The sequence below is a fragment of the Stegostoma tigrinum genome, chromosome 1 (assembly GCF_030684315.1).
Source record: "Stegostoma tigrinum isolate sSteTig4 chromosome 1, sSteTig4.hap1, whole genome shotgun sequence".
In the NCBI taxonomy this organism is placed as follows: Eukaryota; Metazoa; Chordata; class Chondrichthyes; order Orectolobiformes; family Stegostomatidae; genus Stegostoma; species Stegostoma tigrinum.
The window spans coordinates 36,282,212-36,302,938 of NC_081354.1; the positions used below are offsets into that span (position 1 = coordinate 36,282,212).

The 20,727-nt window shown below is 39.4% G+C and overlaps 1 protein-coding gene across 4 annotated transcripts in view; it reads right to left on the minus strand.

Annotated features, from left to right (window-relative positions):
- Positions 1-20,727, minus strand: part of kiaa1109 (KIAA1109 ortholog) — a 438,508-nt gene that overhangs the window by 318,735 nt on the left and 99,046 nt on the right. For all 4 annotated transcript variants that reach the window (XM_048546322.2, XM_048546500.2, XM_048546414.2 and 1 more), the window contains exons 12-14: positions 15,973-16,129; positions 6,501-6,579; positions 6,001-6,092 (exon numbers count right to left, since the gene is read on the minus strand). In XM_048546322.2, the coding sequence (XP_048402279.2) occupies positions 6,001-6,092; positions 6,501-6,579; positions 15,973-16,129 (328 nt within the window). The remainder of the gene's footprint in view (positions 1-6,000; positions 6,093-6,500; positions 6,580-15,972; positions 16,130-20,727) is intronic.

The following is a 20,727-nucleotide window of genomic DNA, read 5'->3' on the forward strand; positions in this document are numbered from 1 at the left end:
GAATGCTCTTAACTTGCTGTAACATTCAGCCCTTATGATATAAAAACATATAAATAATTTCTGGGTGCTATAGATTGTAAATTCATGGTTGATTGATAAAATCTGGCTTGGTTTCATTAATTAAAACCATTTGTGGACAACAGAAGGCACTTATAGAGTCCTTGCAATTTAATTTCTTCCCCTGATGCGAGGGGTCAACCTGAGTGCATCAAACTCTACAAAGCTAGCCAAAGAAATCACCAGGACAGAAAATATTAAGTCTGGAATTATCAGATTTTCCAACACCATCTGCCCCATACACTGAATAATAGCTCAAAGTACAATTGCTTGAATATTAAGGCTGTAAGTACGAAAGAGGAACAAGTATCAATATGCTATTGCCTCCAAAAACTTCACTACCTCCATTATCAGGTAGAATCTATAGTTATAGCTCCATAGACTGGAGCTTTCCCAGAGCTTCCTGTTTTTATTTCACATCAGCATCTGTTTTGCTGTTGCAAGTTTTGTTCTATTCAGATTTCTTGTAGCAAATCCATGGGCTGAATTCCTAATAGTCTGGAAGTGATAACAGATGTAAATGTGTATCATTCCACCAGCTAATGTTTCAGTTTGCCAGTTTCATTCTGCCAATGGGCCATTTCAACACATGCCATTTTAGGGGGATTATGCTATCCATCAACACATGATGAGTGACCAAACATGTATTATTAAGGGTTGATTCAGGTACTCTGTCAATTCTTCGTGGCACACAAAAGTCCATGGCTGAGACAGAAACACTGCAGACTGAAAAGGCTCTTCGAAATGGCAGGGGAATGGCCAATGCTCCATTAGCTATTTTTTAACCCATGATTACAACCAGGACATGGCCACTGTAGTAGGGTGCTGATCTGAGTGTTCGCGGATCTCTTCTTGGCTCTCCAGCTGCAGGAGCTTGTCTGCCACCGTTAGATGCAGAACCTGCAGCTGGACACTAATTGGCCATCTCAACAAAAAAAGAAGAAAATGGTCGTACGTCACGGATTTGATGTTGAGATATGTGCCTGTCACTGTGATCTGAGCTCAGAGCTAAAATACTGATCAAATGGCTCAGAAATTTTGTCACAGGGTACTACCATACAAGACTTTATGAATTCTTTGGAAATTCATCTTTCTGCCATATGAATAAGATGTCAAATAGTTTAACTACATGGGTGTAGTCCTCATTACTGCCTTGGCCCAAATATAGACAAAAGCTGAATTCCAAAGGTTAGTTGACATTGACTGCCCTTGTCATCAATGCAGCATACAACTGAGTGTGGCATCATAACAATACTGAAATCATGGGGAATGTAGGGAAACTTTCCAATGGCTAATATTAACAGCACAAAGGAAAATCATTGCTCGAGGTTAGTAGTGTTTATTTGTGTGCAAGTGGTAAAAATTAGTTCGTTTGTAACACTCTAATTTAGAGGCTGAATCTGTGGTTGTTGAGTTAGCCAGTGCACGCTTTTAAGGTGCAACTCTACAAGCAAATGTTTATAAAAGTCTGCAAATATAATGCTAATTCAATCCTTCACCAAATAGATTTCTGGAAAAGAACATGCAGTTTCTCAGATAATGAGGCGGTCCACACTCGCGTGAAACAAGGCCTGGACAACTTTCAGGCTTCATCTAATAAACACCAAGTCAGGTTCACACAAAATAAATGCCAGTTAATGACTGACTAATCATTTCTCCCTTTGACACTAAACTACTTCACCAACACAAAATTCTAAAACATTAACGTTTGAAGTGGGGAGGTTTTTCGCTTTGACCATGACCACCTCTGAAACAGGCGAGGACTGTATCAACGGCTATTCCTACTGACATCCTTACATATTTGATCATGTACAAAGCACAAACAGGATGGATTTGAATAATTTCCAATTTCTTGAATGAATGCAGTTCCAAAACATTTGGGCCATTGAGAACAGATAAGCATGCATAGGAAATCATGAGCTGTGGCAATCAGGTTTGATAAGAACAAGTGACAGTGACCAGTTTAAGCAGGAATGGGGTGTTCCCGCTTCACATGCCAGGTAATTAAATGGCAAATACTCAATATGGCAGATACCTTTCATGCAGAAAATAGTCTAAAGACCTGCTTTAAATTAGTATAAACGGTGCCAGCCGCCTTTGGAAAACCAATTACAAGAGTACACAAAAAATGCTCAATCCGATATTAGGGCTACCATTTATACATACATCAATGCTGTTAATACCTTTCTCAGGTGTTATATCATTCTGCGTCATCAGGATTGGAAATATACCTCCTAATTTCCAGATCTGGGACTCAATCAGCCAGTTAATGCATGAATAACAGGCATTGCATAACCAAATTTATAGCCTATGGCTTCTCCCTACTCTGTATTTCTAATTGAAAAATGTAACATCTGATCTCAATGAAACATTAGGGTCATAACATTATGCCTCTAAAGCAAAAGGCAGATAATATTTTCGGAGGATTAAGTGAAGCAATATTCTTTGCCACTCACTAAATGGCCTTACTAATTTAATCAAAACTCAAAGCAATAAAAGCCTGACAAGTAGGCATTTTATTCTTCATTATGGAATGATGAATGAAGGGCAAATAGAGAATAAAGATTCTGCTTAGATTTAAATGAAGAATTCATTGAAAACTGCACCAGAAAATGCTGAGAACTCAGGCCAATCAGTATCAGATAACAGCTAAGCTCACATTTCTGATGCAAACTCTTCTTCAGAACCAAGGCAGTTTCTTTCAGACATTCCTGTTTTATTTAAAACAGATTTCAAGAATCTCTGATATACTAGTTTTTAATCATCTGGATTAAGTGGTCAAAGACATTGGAAATTAGTAGAACACAATTAGGAAAAAAAAAGAGACTGGGCAGGGGACATCTCAGGAGGAAACAAACGATAAGAAATGTTATGGAGTGAAAATGTCAAAGGAAAAAGTGAAGAGGAAGAAAAGCGAACAACAATACTAGATGGCTTGAGAAAAGTTTTGGAAAAAGAAGAGACTGACAATGGACAGTGAGACCTGGAAAAGAATGAATCAAGGACCAATCTTTGGGAAAGCCAAAGAAAACATAAATGGATCAGTTTTTGGCTGGCAACATGCAATGAGTGTGAGCTGTCAGAGGAAGAGATGGAAGTGGGCACAATTACTACATTTAAAACACATTTTCAGAAGAACATGGATAGGAAAACTTTAGAGGGAATCAGGCCTAACATGGGCAAACAGGACTAATTCAGTTTACGAAACCTCATCAGTATGGACGAGTTGAGACAAAAGGCCTGTTTCCATTCTGTATGATTCTATAACCCTATGAATAGTGTACCTTTAAGGATTAGTGCAGGGGACACCATTTTTTACAATTTATGTAAATAACTTGGATAAAAGGACTGAAGGTGCGATTGCTAAATTTGCTAATGATACAAACAGGGGAGATAAGGAGGCTACAAAGATGCATATGGATAAATTAAATAATTTAGCTTTTCTTCCTCATCAATTTTTCCTTTGACATTTTCCCTCCATAACATCTCTTATCGTCTGTTTCCTCCTGCAATGTCCCCTGCCCAGTCTCTTTGTTTTTTCCTAATTGTGATCTACTAATTTCCAATGTCTTTGCTGACCACTTAATCCAGATTATTAAACAATAGGATATCAGAGATTCTTGCAATTTGTTTGAAAGTAAACAGGAATGTCTGAAAGAAACCACCTTAGTTCTGATGAAGAGTTTGCATCAGAAATGTGAGCTTAGCTGTTATCTGATACTGATTGGCCTGAGTTCCCAGCATTTTCTGGTGCAGTTTTCAATGAATTCTTCATTTAAATCTAAGCAGAATCTTTATTCTCTATTTGCCCTTCATTCATCATTCCATAATGAAGAATAAAATGCCTGCTTGTCAGGATTTAATTTAAAAGGTCTGGCAAATCTGGAAAAATGTAAAATGACCATTTTGACAGGAAGAATAAAAAAAAGAAGCATATCATCTCAAGGTGACAAGTTGCAGAGGGAACTGGATGACTCATACAATTAATTGAGAAAGGTTAATATTCAGGTATAGCGGGTAACTAGGAGAGCTAATAGAATGTTATCAATTACTGAAAAGGGAACTTAATGTACAAGGAACGAGATTATTCTTCAGTTTTACATGGCAGTGGTGAGATCAGATCTACAATGTTAGGCATTGTTGACTTTGTTTAAAGAATTTAATTCCTTTTTAATCAGTTCAAAGAAAATTTACTAGATTAATATAAAACAAAAAAAATTGCAGTTGCTAGAAGTCTGAAACCAAAACAGAAATTGCTGGAGGAATGCAGCAGGTCTGGAAGCATCTACGGACTGAAAGTTAACATCCTGTGTCCAGTGACTCTGTTAGCTCTGCTTTTGTTCCAGAGATGCTGCTAGACCAGCTGAGTTCCTCCGTTAATTTATGTTTTCATTTGCAGATGAATATTTGAGCAGATTGTCTTACAAGGGAATGGTGGACAGGCACTTGAGTCTAGAACAGTAAAAGGCAACTTGATTGAAATACCTAAGATCATAAGCGATCTTAATGGCAAAAATAGGACATTTCAGAAACTGGAAGAAGTGGTCAATGTTTAAGAATAAGCGTCACTATTTAAGACAAAGATGAGAAGACATTAAAATATTCTCAAAAGGTTCATGAGTCTTTGGAACACTCTTCCTCAAAAATTGTTGGCAGCAGAGTAGTTTAATTTTTTAAGGCACAAGTAGACAGCTTCTTGACAAGAGAGGAGAAAAGTTACTGCTGATTGGCAGAAACGTGGCGTAATCTCATCAACCATGATCTTACTAAATGGCAGAATAATCTTAAAGGACTGTGAGGATTAATGTTGCTAATTCATATGTATTTTTCTACTTTTTCCTTATGGACACATACACGCAAAGAAAAATGTTTTGTTCTCATTTTTTAAAACTTGACTTACAAGTGTCAAGGAGCCCTGTCAGATGTTGTATAGAGTCATACAGTACAAAAACAGACTCTTCGGTCCAACCAGTCCATGCCGAACACAATCCAAACTAAACTAGCCTCACCTGCCTGCTCCTGACTATATCCCTGTAAACCCTTTCCGATTCATGTATCCATCCAAACGTCTTTAAAACACTGTAACAGTGCCTGCATCCACCAATTCATCAGCAAGTTCATTTCACATGCAAATCACACTCTGTGTAAAACATCTGCCTCATATCTTTCTTAAAATCTCTCTCCTCTCACCTTAAAAATGTGCCTCCTTGTCTTGCAATTCCCGATCTTGGAGAAAAGACAACTACCATCAATACTATCTATACCTCTCATTATTTTATAAACTTCTATCAGGTCACCTCCTACAATGCAGCGCAAAAAGTCCCAGCCTATTCAGCCTTTCTTTGTAACTCAAATCTTCCACATCTGGCAGATTGCAAATTCCTACTACGAACCCAGTAGAGACAGGAGGCTAATTGAGAATCGGATACATCAATTGCTTTGCATTCTTGGGTTCGGCATAATGCTTTGATGACTAATGTAATCCAGTAAACCAAATGTGTCCTTGCTTATAACTACATTAGACAAGCAAGATTATATTCTGTCTTTGATAGACAAAGAGGAGGCTGAAAGAACACAGCAAGCCAGGCAGCATCCAAAGTTGACTTCTCCTTTCATCTAGATACAGCCTGGCTTGCTGTGATCTTCCAGCCTCCTGTTTGTTTACCTTGGATTCCAGCATTTGTAGTTTTTTTTTGTCTCTAACCTTATATTCTGTCTTGCCAGTTTCAGATGGATACAATATGAATTGACACCAATTTTATTGCTAGAAAACAAAACAAGTGAAAGACATACTGACACAAGGAAAAGTATAAATTCAAGTTTTAACTATGATATCCAAATATAAAAGTAGATTTTATTTATCCATTATAATGTTCAATTAATTTTCTTGTAGTACCTCTAAACAAAGTTTTTATTTCAAAACAATTGCAAACAAAAACTCACAGCTAACATTTCTGCCTCCAAAAGAGTTCGATACAGCATGCTACTAGTTGCATCCACATGGAGAAGCTGACCTTTAATAGTTGGTGAAAAGCCTATTGAATCAAAAATTTACACAACACAATCAATAGTGTAAACAGAACAAAAGGATGAAGTAATTATTCATATCTTCTTCCTACACCTGGCTTGAAATAACTTTCAGCTTACAAACCTAGAAATGAATTTTTGCCAATCCAAATGGATACTTGATCAACGTAACAGTCTTTCAGAATCAAAAGAAATGTTTCAAAATATGGACAATGCTTAAAAACTGAAAGAACTGCAGATGCTCTAAATCAGAAACAAAAACAGAAATTATTGGAAAAGCTCAGGTCTCAAAAACCTCTGAGTAAGGGTCACTGGACCCAAAATGTTAATTGATTTCTCTTACTGATGCTGCCAGACCTGCTGAACTTTTCCAGCAACTTCTGTTTGTGTATGTATGTGTTATGGATAATACTTACCATTTTCGCTTACAGTCATAGGAACATTTACTTCCAAATAGGAACCTGCTCCAACATTTACATGTATGGCATTGGTCTCCTGAAATGAACACAGAGCAATGTAAATTTTAAATCGGATTCTGTGTTCACATCCAGAATCAAAATGTTAAATTAGATTTTATAAAGCTTACATCGACTTGTCCAAAAGCAATCTCCCCACTTGCCCTTCAAGACTTGTTTCATGCTCTGCTTCGTTTATGCCACAAACAAGGAGAACAGTGTAAAATTGTAACACGAACCATGATTCCATATCCCTTTTCAAAATATTTAATCTTACTGGGTACAGTTCATTACCTTGCTTAAGTAACTGATATCTACATGGGAGTCTTGACAGAGATTTCTGGATTAAATGATCAGAAGCAGAAACCTCAACTAATTCCAGACACCTCAAATTAATACTGAATCATAGAGTAATGATAGATCCCTTACAGTAGCTCTTGTGGCACAGTGATAGTTTCGCTAACAGAAAACCTGGGTTCAAGTGCCTCCTGCTTCAGAAGTATGTCATAACGCGTCTTAACATGTTGTTTAAAATACCTGTATGCCTTACTTTCACTCTGACAAAGATCAGGATAGCTCAGCTACAAAATTCTGCAGAGGTTTTAAAGAACCCTCCACACAGGGATCCAGATTTTAAAGATATTGTAATAATGCAGGCTTGAAGCAATGTAAAAATCAACCAGCAATTTAATGTAATGATACCCAATCAATTGAGAACTGTCACAAGTTGTTGGTCAATTTGCAATATTCTCACATTTAGTTTATTGAAAAACAGCACCTTGCCTTTAACCTTTATGCGCTTTTTCGTGATGTCACTACATTTGGCAATTAAAGACATTAAATTCACCACAGGATGTTGTGTCTGCTATTTATCATAGTCTAACCACCTCAACAATGAGATCTTTTCCTTAGGCAGTCCTCAAGCTTAAGGGTATCTTACTTTCACTCCAGCATTGTGGCATCTGAGGTAACTAATTAGTCCAGTACTGTTTCAGCAAATGACTACTGGTTCATTAAATCTTGAAAATTGCTGAAACGGATGGGTAGGATGCTCAGGTTTTCTTGCTGTCCTTCCGTTATTCGTGCTCGGGCTCTACCTGAGCCAACAGAAAACACTCAAAATGGTTGCCATTCACAGATGCTTTTTTGCTAATCTGGGAAATCTTGGGCAACAGATTCCCATAAGTTAGTGGAAATATTGCAGTTCTCTTCAGGAGGGCTTCAAGTACACCCTTGAAGCATTTCCTCTGCCCTCCTAGTAAGTCCAGAGTCCAGAGCTCATTTTGGCAGTCATACATCAGAAGAAATGCAGACAAGACAACTCTTCTAATGCAGCCGATTATGCAATGCTTACCAACACTCCACACTGGAGATGACGATCTAAGAGAGGAAAATGCTATGTGAATACCTGTTCTACCAGTGGATTTGCAGGATTTTACAAAGGCATAGTTGGTGATCTCACTCAAAAAAATCTCCAGTGTTTCTCGTATGTTGCCCTTTTTTTTGACATACACAAGATGGTCGGTAATGCTGCTACCTTGTAGACCATATATTAAGGCCATCTTTCAGGTATCTGATAGCAAATGCTGTTCCTCAAATGACTAAAAGCTGCACTGGTACACTGGAGACAATGATATCAGTTCCATCTTCAGCATTTGCACTGAGAAGGCTTCTAAGGCACAAGGATTGCCTAGTAGTTCACCACTAACCTTTTTACTTGGGACACATGTGGCGTAACAGGAACAAGCTGGTAGAAGACCTTTGTCCTCTTAATGTTTAGTCAAAGGCTCATTTTCTCACACATTTATGAATACACTGATGATGGCTTAGGGGTCAGCATCTCAGCGCACACACACACACACCATCTACATACTACACAACAGACAACAGAGGCGGCGGTGGGGCTTTGATTTTAAACTGGAGGCAAAACAATTGATGATTCCTATTCACCTGTGATGTGATAGAGTCATACAGCACATAAACAAACCCGTCGGTCTGACTCATCCACGCCAACCAGACATCCCAATCTGACTTAGCCAGCATTTGACCCATAAGCCTCCAAAATCTTCCTATTCATACACTCATCCAGACACCTTTTAAATGTTGCAATTGTATCTACCTCCATCACTTCCTCTAGCAGCTCATGCCATACGTGCACCACCCTCTGCATGGAATTTACCCCTCATGTCTTTTATAAATCTTTCCCCTCTCACACTGAACGTTCGCAATCTAGTTTTGGACTCCCCTACCTTAGGAACAAGACGTTGGCTATTCACGCTATCTATGCACACTCGTGATTTTATAGAACTCTAAGGTCATCTATAATCCTCCGACACTCCAGGGAAAAAGAGCCCCACTCTATTCAGCCTCTTCTTATAATTCAAACCGTCCGTTCCTGGTACCATCCTTGTAAATCTTTTCCTCATCTTCTCAATTTTAACAATATCGTTCCTATAGGACAGCACCAGAATCGTATGCCATATTCTACAAGTGGCTCCACCAATGTCCTGTATCGTCACAATATCACATTGCAACTCCTGTATGCAATGTTTTGACCAATGAAGAAGAGCATGCCAAATGCCTTCTTCATGACCCTGTCTACTTGCAACTCCACTTTCAAGGAACTATGCACCTGCCCTCTAGGTATCTTCTTTCAGTAACACTCCCTAGAGATCTACCATTAATTGTACAACTCCTGCCCTTGTTTGCCTTAACATAAAGCAACACCTCCCATTTATCTTAATTAAACTCCATCTGCCACTCCTTTGCCATTGTCCCATTCAAAGTTCCATTGTACTTGGGTAACCTTCTTCATTGGCCACTGCATCACCAATGTTGGTGTCATCTGCAAACTTACTAACCATTCCTCCTATAATCACATCCAAATCATTTATATTAACAAGTAGTGGACCCAGCACCAATATCTGTGGTGCACAACTGGTCAAAAAACTCCAGTCTAAAAACCTACCCTCTACCACCACCCTCTGTCTCCTACCCTCAAGCCAATTTTGTATTAAAGTGGTTAGCTCCCACTAGATCCCATGTGATCTAACCTTACTAACCAGTCTACCACATGGAACCTTGTTGAATGCTTTGCTGAAGTCCATGTTGCCTCACTGGGACTAAACTCCAAAAATCAACTGTCAGTCTTCAACATTGTCTGGTTGACACGGTAACTCAGTGGAGAGACCACTTTTATCAGAACAGGCTTCTCCCCGAACAATTCATATTCATAAAAAAGGGAGTAAAATTAAACTGCTGTTTGACCACACCAATCAAGAAATAGTTACCATATAGTGACTGCTAAACATGAGCATACTAATTTTCCTCAAACATAAACGTGAGCAGCTGGTGATAGCAATTAAATTTTGAGTCAAACACATTTTAAAAACATCCCCTCATGTTCAAATTTCATTCCTTCCCAAAAGGAGCACACTGGGTTGAGATTGGATAGCTGCCAATGACCAGTTTCCAACCCAAGTTGCTTGCTTCATTCATGGGCATGAGCTATTTCACTTTAGAAGACACCACAACTGAAACCAATCATTGTCCTTGTTCGCCTTAGACACAAACTTACAGCAGGAGAACTATTTGGACTAGTGACCAGGACCCAGTCTGAGTTTCACTTCTCCCGCCAAGATCACTGTGCCCCTCAGCAACAAAGATTTTTGTTCAAGCCAAGAATTAAATCAGAGTCCCTCACCTCTCTGTGACCTAAGTTTGAATCAAGCAGTCAAGTTCTTTACACAAACCCTTCTCCCATCACTGCTCCCACCCACAAATCTATGGGGAAACACAAGTATAACAAATAGGAGAACCAAGATGGTATTGTAGGCCAACTAATTTTTTAAGCAGCTTTTCTATTATCCAGGATGATTGACTTTGTGAAGCAGCTGGATCAATGTCCACGTACTGTCCCCACCTTTTTAAAACCTCTCCAGTCCTGATAGCGTTACTGGGTTCATCTGTTCTCAGAGTCCAAACAGTGGGGACTGGGTCCATATATTAAAATCATAAATTAAAATCAATAGCCACTTCCTAACCCAGCTTTTTGGAGGTTTGTGGCACTGTGAATTAATAGCCTCACACTACTAGAGTGTTGCAACAGGATCCTCACAAGCTTGTAGCCAGCTATATTTCCACAGTGTAGACATTACTCAAAAAAACTGGCCAAGAACACTGTGGCTTTTCCTCTTGGATACCATGCACCACACGAAGTTCCGACTTAGGCGTTGGCTCAAATTGTGACCTTCTCACCTCCAAATCAAGAGGTTTGGGGGCTTTGTTCCGTCAGTGTCACTGGGTCAAAAATCCTGGAACTCTGTCCATAAGGGTATGGTGGGTCAAACTATAGCACATGGGCTGCAATTGTTCAAGAGGGTTCACAATCACCTTCTGAAGGGCAATGAGAGATATGAAATAAATGCTGGCCCAGCCAGAGATGTCCATGTCCCCTGAATAAATGAAAGCAGAAATACCACTCCAGGAGGCTTTAACACTAAATCCAAGCCAACTCTGCCAATGTCACAGAATTCAAGATGCCAACTTTGAGAAGGGAGGTTAAACCAATACCCCTATCTGTTCTCAGTTCTACTTAAAATAAAGGTCTCAAGCCAATCGTTTGGAGGAAGAATGTGAAAGTTCATGTTGATTGGGACCAAAAACATTACTTTTTTAAAAAATTCTGACCATTTAGCACCAAGGTTTGTGGGAGCTTGCTGTGTACTAATCAGCTGTTATGCGTTCACTACAGTACATCAGCAATAACACTTTCAGAAAAAATGTAATTGATTATAGCGTGCTTTGGAACAGCAACAGATGATGATAGGCAAAACATAAATGGAAGATCTTTCTTTCTATAGCCTCCTTCACTAACCAGATCATGAAATCATTTCTAAATGTCGCTGTAGGCTAACTGTAAAATACTGTCAAATGCTGAAGGCTGTTGCAAATCAATTTGCACAGGCCCATCTTAAAACTGTCCACATTCAAACAGAAAATCCTCATCAAACACACCACCCAGCAGGTGAAATTCAAATGGATTGCTGTTGTCAGCACCATAATTGCCAGAAAGGATTGAACAGAATGGGGCTCATATGGAACAAAAAGATTTTAAAAATAACTCTTGCAATATTTAAGATGCATCTGGCTAAGCACAGAAACATAGAAGATAGGAGGAGGCCATTTAGCCCTTTGACCCTGTTCCACCATTCATCACGGTCATGGTTGATCATCCAATTCAATAACCTAATCCTGCTTTCTCCCCATAGCCTTGGATCCCATTCACCCCAGGTGCTATATCTAGCCACCTCTCAAATACATTCAATGTTTTTGGCATCAACTATATCCTGTGGTCACGAATTTCAGAGGCTCACCACTCTTCAGGTGAAGAAATGTCTCCTCATGTCTGTCCAGGGGTCACGGTCTGAGGATTTGGGGTAGAGTATTTATATATGTTCTATATAAATACTCTACCCCAAATCTTCAGACCATGACCCTGGCTCTGGACACACCCACCATCCAGAACATTCTCCCTGCATCTACCCTGTCTAGTGCTGTTGGAATTTTATAAGTCTCTATAAGATTCCTCCCCACTCATTTGTCTGAACGCCAGCAAGAACAATCCTTACCTAGTCCATCTCTCCACATATGTCTGTCCCACCATCCCCAAAATCAGCCTGGTGAATCTTTGGGGCACTCCCTCGAGATCAAGAGCATCCTTCCTCAGAAAAGGAGGCCAAAACTGCACACAATATTCTAGGCATGGTCTCACCAACGCCCTGTATAATTCCAACAACACATCTCTGCTCCAGTACTCAAAACCTCTTGCACTGATGACAAACATACCATTTACCTTCTTTACTACCTACTGCACCTGCATGCTTACCTTCAGCGACTGGTGCACAAGGATGCCTAGGTCCTGCCGCATACTCCCCTCTCCCAATTTAAAGCCATTCAGGCAATAATCGGCCTTATTGCTTTTGCTTGCAAAGTGAATCATATCACATTTATCCAAATTATACTGTACTGCCATTGATTTGCCCAACCACCCAACCCGTTCAGACCATGCTGAAGGATCTCTGCATCGTCAGTACAGTTCACTCTCCAACCCAACTTGTAACATCTCCAAGTTTGCAGATGATACCGTTTTGTTCCCTCATTGAAATCAATAATATTTATCGTGAATAGCTTGGATCTCAGCACCAATCCCTGTGGCACCCAATAGTTACTGCGTGTCAATGTGAAAAGGGTCTATTAATTCCTTCTTTGTTTCCTCTCTGCCAACTAGTTTTCTATTCATCTCAATAGACTTCCCCCAATTCCATGCGCTTTAATCTTGCGCAATAATATCTTATGCAGGACTTTGTCAAACACTTTCTGAAAGTACAAATAAACCACATTGATCAGCTCCCTCTTGTCAACTCTACTAGTTACATCTTCATAGAATTCCAACAGATTTATCAAGCATGATTTCCCGTTCATAAATCTATGCTGACTCTGTCTGATCCTGCCCACTGCTTTCAAAATGCTCCGCTATAAAGACTTTGATAATAGATTTAAGAATTATCCCCAGAATTCCCTGAGAATTTACTGATGTTAGGCTTACTGGTCTATAATTCCCTGTTTTCTCTCTACCTCCCTTTTTAAATATTGGAGTGACATAAGCCACCCTCCAACCTACAGGGACTGTTCCAGAGTCCATAAAATCCTGAAAGTGGACGCATTTGTGGTCATCTATTCCTACAGCCACTTCCTTAAATATGCTGGGATGTAGATTATCAAACCCCAGGGATTTATCTGTCTTCAAACCCATCAATTTTACGAGCACCATTTCTCTACTAATATTGATCTCCCTCAATTCTTCCCTCTCACTAAATCTTACGTTCTCCAACATTTCTGGTATCTGAAAATATTAAGGCATGGTAGGCAATGGATCAAGTGCAGGTAAAAGGGGTTAGAGCAGTTTGGTGTTTGCTCATTGGCATAGGCATGGTGTGCCAAAGTGCCTGTTTTGACGAAAAGAAATCATAAAACGTAGATACCCACCAGATCAAAAAATGACACACACACACACACACACACACACACACACACACACACACACACACGTGAGGAATGAGTACTGACTGCAGCAAGTATACGTTTATGCTATTGGGATAAATTGGCAATGGCTAATCAAGTTTTCTCATATACAATATAAACAATTAAAGGTGTGAAGTCTAATTCCTTCAGGTCATCAACTGTTATTTAAGCTTTTCTTTTAAAAAATATATTAAACTTAACTGATGTTCCCTATTTATGTCTATTTCACTCTCTTTCAATCTGATTATTCCTTTTATCTCCACTTTTTTTTCCCTGCATCTATTCTGATATTAAATTCATCAGACTAACCTGCCAAGTCTTTCAATTTGAAGCATCATATCGGACTTAAGAAGATTAACTGTTTCTCTCTCCACCAATGCTGAATACCTGTGAGTTTCTCCAGCACTGTTTTTATTTCAGATTTCCAGCTTCCACACCATTCTGCTTTTACCACTTTGCTTATTTTTCAGTCTACTGCTCAAACTGTCCTGTTGCACTACCAATTGGCATTTTCAAAACTACATGAATAAATACTTTAAAAATGAAACATGCAGAAATAAGTCTAATTAACAGCATGCACTATGAGATGCCTTCCTTCAGCAAAAAATGTAGGCTACAGATGTTTCCATACTAATGTATACAAGGGGTTTTTGATTCAGCGTTATACAACACAATTTTAGATATCCAAAATCTTAAAGCACCTTTCAATTCAATATTGCTTATTTTTACTCATCAGGTCACTTTTGGTGACGACTGCAACATGTCTCAACCTCAAGTCTGTGACCTTTTTAGTCCATCAATTGGCATTGTTAATTCTGCTTCTCTCTCCAAAAGATGCTGTCAGAGCTGCTACATCTGTCCAGCATTTTCAGATTTTATTTCAGACTTCCAGTATCTTACGTCTGTCTTCATATTTGCTGACTTTTTTTTCATAAAAACTTCTTTTATCCCTCTACTTGGGGGTCCAAGTGGAGTATATGCCTCGAGCAGAATATTTCTCTGGAGCAATCAGAAGGACGGTAAAGTACTTTCTATAGCATAAATGAAGCTACATAATCTCAGTATCCTACTGCATATAAATTGCTAATTAACAAGAAATGGAATTAAGGTCTTATTAAAGCACATCCAATCAGGGCTTTAGAACACAAAGAAAGCAACAGGCCTGCCGGTATTCAACGAGGAGGGGGCCAAACAGCCAACAATAAAAGCCAGGAAGAATGCATTAAAGTATCAAAATTCTGTATTAAAAGCAGATTCTGGAAATCTGAATTATGAATTGAAAGATTGAAATACTCAACAAGTTTGGCAACATTTGTGCACAGAGAAACAAGGGTGAAATTTTGAGTAAAGTACGACCTCTCCCCTTGAGTTGGGGTTAAATATTGGACTTGAAATGTAAAGTCTTTCTCTCTCCAAAAACACTGCCAGGCCTACCGAGTACTTTCAGCACTATTTCTGTAAAAATAATATAAACGTGAAAGTAAATGTTTTATGGACACTAGAAATCCAACAAATTACACAACATCACATAACTTGTGAATCAAACACAAAAGAAAAAATTGTTATAAACATGCTAATTCAGATGAAAACACCTGTAAAACATACAAAAAACATCTATGTTTCAGGTATAATTCTTCTTCAGAATAATTATCTCCAATCTGTTAATATTTCTCTTCACAGATTGATTATCAAGCGTTACGGGTAGAAGGGGGTTGAGGAACTGATCATCCGTGATTGAATGACAGTACAGTCTCAATGGGCCAAATGGTCTAATTTATGCTCTTATGTCTTATGGTCAGATGGTGCCAACCACAATCATTATTTGTTGTTTTTTTAGATTTGTACAAACATTTGTCTGCATCCAAATTTACATACACAAATTCAGACAGATATACAAATGCTAATTCAAGACAAAGTTTAGATTGTCAAAAACTATTTGTAAAAGGAAATTCATGGCATTTCAATTGTGATATTTCTGTGTTCCAACTGTATGTGTACTACCAAGTTTTAATTAGTTTTCATAACCCAACATCTCTTGACGACTGTAACCTTCATTATAGATTTATAATTCTTAGGTTATCTAACAAGCTGTTATGTCATATAGCCCTACGTTAAATATCTCACTAGTTTATAACGATCCAACAATAAAACGCAAATTACCCCAACACTTTGGACTCCCTGACCATCAAGCCATCTGTCCTCAATAAATTGGTGACATAACAGGTGTTATAAACCCCACAGACTTTATTACCTGCGATGCTTTCTAATTAGCTGCCTGTCTTAGTTCTGACATATGACATAACCTATAAAATTATTGTTGATGATGTGCAATTAAGTTGATTGCACTTACCCGATTCTTTGTGAAAAGTAAATCAATGGTGGCATCTGCAATGATATTCATGCGTAGTTCAAATGCAAGAATTTGCCTTGGTTTTCTAGGCTTTGCTAATTCAGTGACCTTCAATGTCTGATAGTCAGCTGGAAAGAAAAACTTCCATAAACATTCCCTGCAACAAGAAAACAATGCATGTGAAGGGAATTTTTATTTGAAAATAGGAGAGAAAGCAATTTACTGTACACTAACTGTGATATTGCAGCATAATGATACCTCTTTACATGTTGTTCCACCTTTTTGCACATTCTGCAAGTCTCAGACAAAACAAATGCAAGTGATGTGTATACCTATGAACTTCAAACAGTATAACACCCAGGAATATCTCAGCATTCTTACATATAATTTACACCAAACCAAAGATTAATTACCTTAACCGCTAAGCAATTAACAGTACTAACAGTAAAATACAACATCAAAACAGAAAGACAATACTTTGAAAAACAATAAGCTTGAATATTATAAATAATAAACTTCTAACATAAGTGTATTTAAGATCAGAATCAAAAATATTTTCTTTCTCACATTCCAAAAGGGGAAAAGTAACCTTGCCTCTGCAGAACCTACACCGAGAGTCATCTTCAATGAAATCTGTTCACTTATTTATTTTTATTCTCAGAAGTTTTCAATCAATAAAATGCATTCAAATCCCAAAACAAAACTCTCAAATATTTGGAAAACATCAGTAATTAAATTACTGCAGCCACCTATTAACTAAACAGCATATTTTCAGACCTGAGCAACAGATGATATGAAGTTGATATTGATTCAGTACAAAAATTGCAAACTACTGTAGATAACAAGGTGTAGAGCTGGATGAACACAGTAGGCCAAGCAGCAGAGGAGCGGTAAGGCTGATATTTCAGGCCTAGACCCTTCTTCAGAAAACCCAGAAAACCCAAAATAAAAACAAAATAATTGAAAATACTTGTCAGTTCAGGCAGTGAAGGTAGAAAGAGAAGTTGAATGCAGTGAGTAAAAGAATGATGGTGCTAAGGCAAAGTAAAGAAGCGTCAAGATGACGTGCAAATGGGGCAAGCAGAATCACCACCATCTGCCATTTAAAACCATTATCTAAAAACTTGGACGGATATTATCAAATGATTACAAGATTAATATAAGCTGATTGTGGACCATTTAATTTTGTTTAAACAAAAATATTACCATCAATGAAGGTCTCTTTTCAGCTTCTTATTCGATGCTCAGAAATCTAGAGAACAGCAAACCATGCACTGTGCATGTTTGACTGAACACATGCATAACTCCACTCTTGCCATTTATAGTAAACAGTGTAATTGTAGAAGGTGGCACACACCACTGTGGCGAGCGTAACAGCACTAGCAACAGTATTAAAGAGCAAGAGATGAAGTAGATCTTGAGAGTTTCGTTGCATTTAAATGAATGAACACACATCCTTATACGGACACACAAATACATAACACAAATAACAAGAGCTAGTTGTATTATACGGTTCCTTCAACATAGAGAAGTTTCTCAATATGTTTCAGATATTGTCTGAAGAATGAATTCAATAAGATAGATTTTTGTCACTATTTACTCAGGTAGGAGAGATCTAGAACATCAAAGTACTATATAATCTTAAAACTACAACAAGGATTGTTATAACCGAAATCGGGAACCATTTACTCACACAAAGAATGGTGGAAACTGGTTACCCAATACCTTGACTTTACGTAACTAAAGCCACGTCAACACCGTTTTATGGAGATTCAGACTGACATATTTTTAAATCAATTATTGCTAACTAGAGGACTACAAAATAAACGTGTAAATTAAGCAGAAGTACAGCCATAATTTATTGCATGATAGGACAGGTTCAAGGGGTTGAACTTCATTTCTTATTCCCATATTAAATTAAATATTAGGAGGGCAGAATAGAGGTGGAGTCAAATTAGTGTGTTTTAAAGAGTGAGGGCCAGTTTTAACAACATGCAGAGGGAGCAAATTTGAAAGTGTGGGATTTTGATTTGGGATGGAATAGGTTGCAAGCGATCTGGTTCCGTGCAAGATAGTAACTGAGCAAAGATGTGGTATGGAATTTATGATAAGACAACTGCAGGTCATCCATGACTGGATTTAAGCATGCTCGAGTATGTTGTTCCTTGATAATAGCATTTATATTCTGAACAAGTGGTAAACGAAACTAAAGAATTAAGGAAAGCATAAGGCTTAAGGAAAAGACATACAATTGCACAAAGACGCACGGCAGGTCAGATGATTGTCACTATTAAATTTCTGGTCAGAATAGAAAGAAGAAAAAGTATGGAAGAAGAAATTGCAGTGAGAAGTTTCTACAGGTGTCTAAAAATGAAACAAAATAAACCAGCTGTGTGCTGGCCCTCGATAGAGAAAGAATGGAAACTAATAGAGAATAATAAGAAAATTAACAAATATTTGCTCTTGCCTTCACCACAGACGACACAAGAAACGTCACAGTAATAGCTATACGTCGGGACATGAAAGAAAGAGCGGAACTATGTGAAACTGCAATCGCCAGGGTAGTGGTGCAAACTGATCAAACTGCAGGTTAACAAGTCCGAGGTCTGCTGGGCTTCAAAGTGGGGTCTTTAAAAGGTAACTAAAAACATAGTTGATGCATTGATGTTAATTTTATGAAATTCACAAGGTTCTAGCAAGGTCTAACAGAGACAAAAAGCAGAAAACTAAATCAGCCAGTTATCTTAATGCCTGGTATGCAGAAACATATAGCTGGGCACTCAGGAAAAAATTAAGCTAACTGGGAAGTCAACAAGGCTTGATGCAAAGGAAATCATGTTTTAGCCAATTTACTTTGAAGGAGTAACATACACCGTAATAAACAGGAGTCTGTTGATTACTATTTTTAGATTTCCAGAAGGCATACAGCTAGGCAGCACATAGGACGTGCTGAGCAAAATAAAAGCAAATGGTATAGGCGGTAACATACTAGCATTGATAAAAAATTGGCCAGGTGACAAAAAAGAAAAGAGTATGCATAAATGGTATAGAGTTGAATCAAGCAGCAGAGGAGCAGGAAAGCTGACATTTCGGGTCGAGACCCTTTTTCAGAAAATGGAGAGTGGAAGGGGATTCTGAAATAAATAGGGAGAGAGGGGGAGGCAGATAGAAGATGGATAAAGGAGAAGGTAGGTGGAGAGGATAGACAGGTCAAACAGGCGGGTTTGGAACCAGTGAAAGTGAATGTAGGTGGGAAGTTAAAGAGGGGACAGGTTGGTCCACAGAGGACGAACAGGTCAAGGAGGCCGGATGAGGTTGGTGGGTAGGAGATGGGGGTGGGGCTTGAGGTGGGCGGATGGTTAGGAATTCGGGGACTAGCTGGGCTGGTTTTGGGATGAGGTCAGGGGAGGGGAGATTTTGAAGTTTGTGAAGAAGTCCACATGGGAACCCTGCAGCCTAAGGGTATCAAAGCGAAATGTGAGATGCTGTTCCTGCAGCTTTCAGGTGGCATCTTCGTGGCAATGTAGGAGGCCAAGGATGGACATGTCGTTCAAGGAGTGGGAGGGGGAGTTGAAATAGTTCGCGAATGGGAGGGGTAGTTGTTTATTGCGAACTGAGCGTAGGTGTTCTGCAAAGCAGTCCCCAAGCCTCCACTTGGTTTCCCCGATGAAGAGGAGGCCACAACAGGAACAGGGGATACAGTACACCACATTAGCAGATGTGCAGGTGAACATCTGCTTGATGTGGAAGGTCTTCTCAGGTCCTGGGATGGGGGTGAGAGGAGAGGTGTAGAACTTGCTTCAGTTGCGGGGAAAAGTGCCAGGGTGTGATGGGGTTGGAAGGGAGCGTGGAGCAGACAAGGGAGTCACTGAGAGACTGGTCCCTCCGGAAAGCAGACGGGGTCGGGGGGGGGGGGGTGGGGGGGGAGTTGTGGTAGTGGAGAATGTCTTTGGGAGTGGGATCAGATTGCTGATGGCGGACATGTCAGAGGATGATGCGCTGGATCCGGAGGTTGGTGGGATGATAGGAGAGGACGAGGGGGATTCTGTTTTGATTGTTATTGTGGATAGGGGGTGTGAGGGATAAGTTGCGAGAAATGCCGGAGACACGGTCAAGGGCATTTTTGATCACTGTGGAGGGAAAGTTGCGGTCCTTAAAAAAAAAGGACATCTGGGATGTCCGGGAGTGGAATGCCTCATCTCGGGAGCAGATGTGGTGGAGGCGAAGGAATTGAGAATAGAGGATGGCCTTTTTGCAGGAAGGTGGGTGAGACAAGGTGTATTCGAGGTAGTTGTGGGAGTTGGTTGGTTTGAAATGGATATCGTTTTCTAGGTGGATGCCAGAGATGGAAAGAGAGGGGTCCAGGAAGGAGAGAGAGAGGTCAGAGATGGTCCAGGTGAACTTGAGGTCGGGGTGGAAGGTGTTGGTGAAGTGGATGAACTGTTCGGGCTCCTCATGGGAACACAGGGCAGCGCCCATACGGTCATCAGCGTAACGGAGCAAAAGTTGGGGGACAGGGCCAGTGTAGCTTTGGAAGAGGGACTGTTCCACGTGTCCTACAAAGAGACAGGCATAGCTTGGACCCATGCGGGTACCCATGGCCCCCCCTCTTGTCTGTAGGAAATGGGAGGAATTGAAAGAGAAGTTGTTGAGGGTGAGGACAAGTTTCACTAAGCAGATGAGGGTGTGTGTCAGTGGAGGAGGACTGGTCAGACCTGCGGGACAGAAAGAAGCGGAGGGCCTTTAGGCCATCTG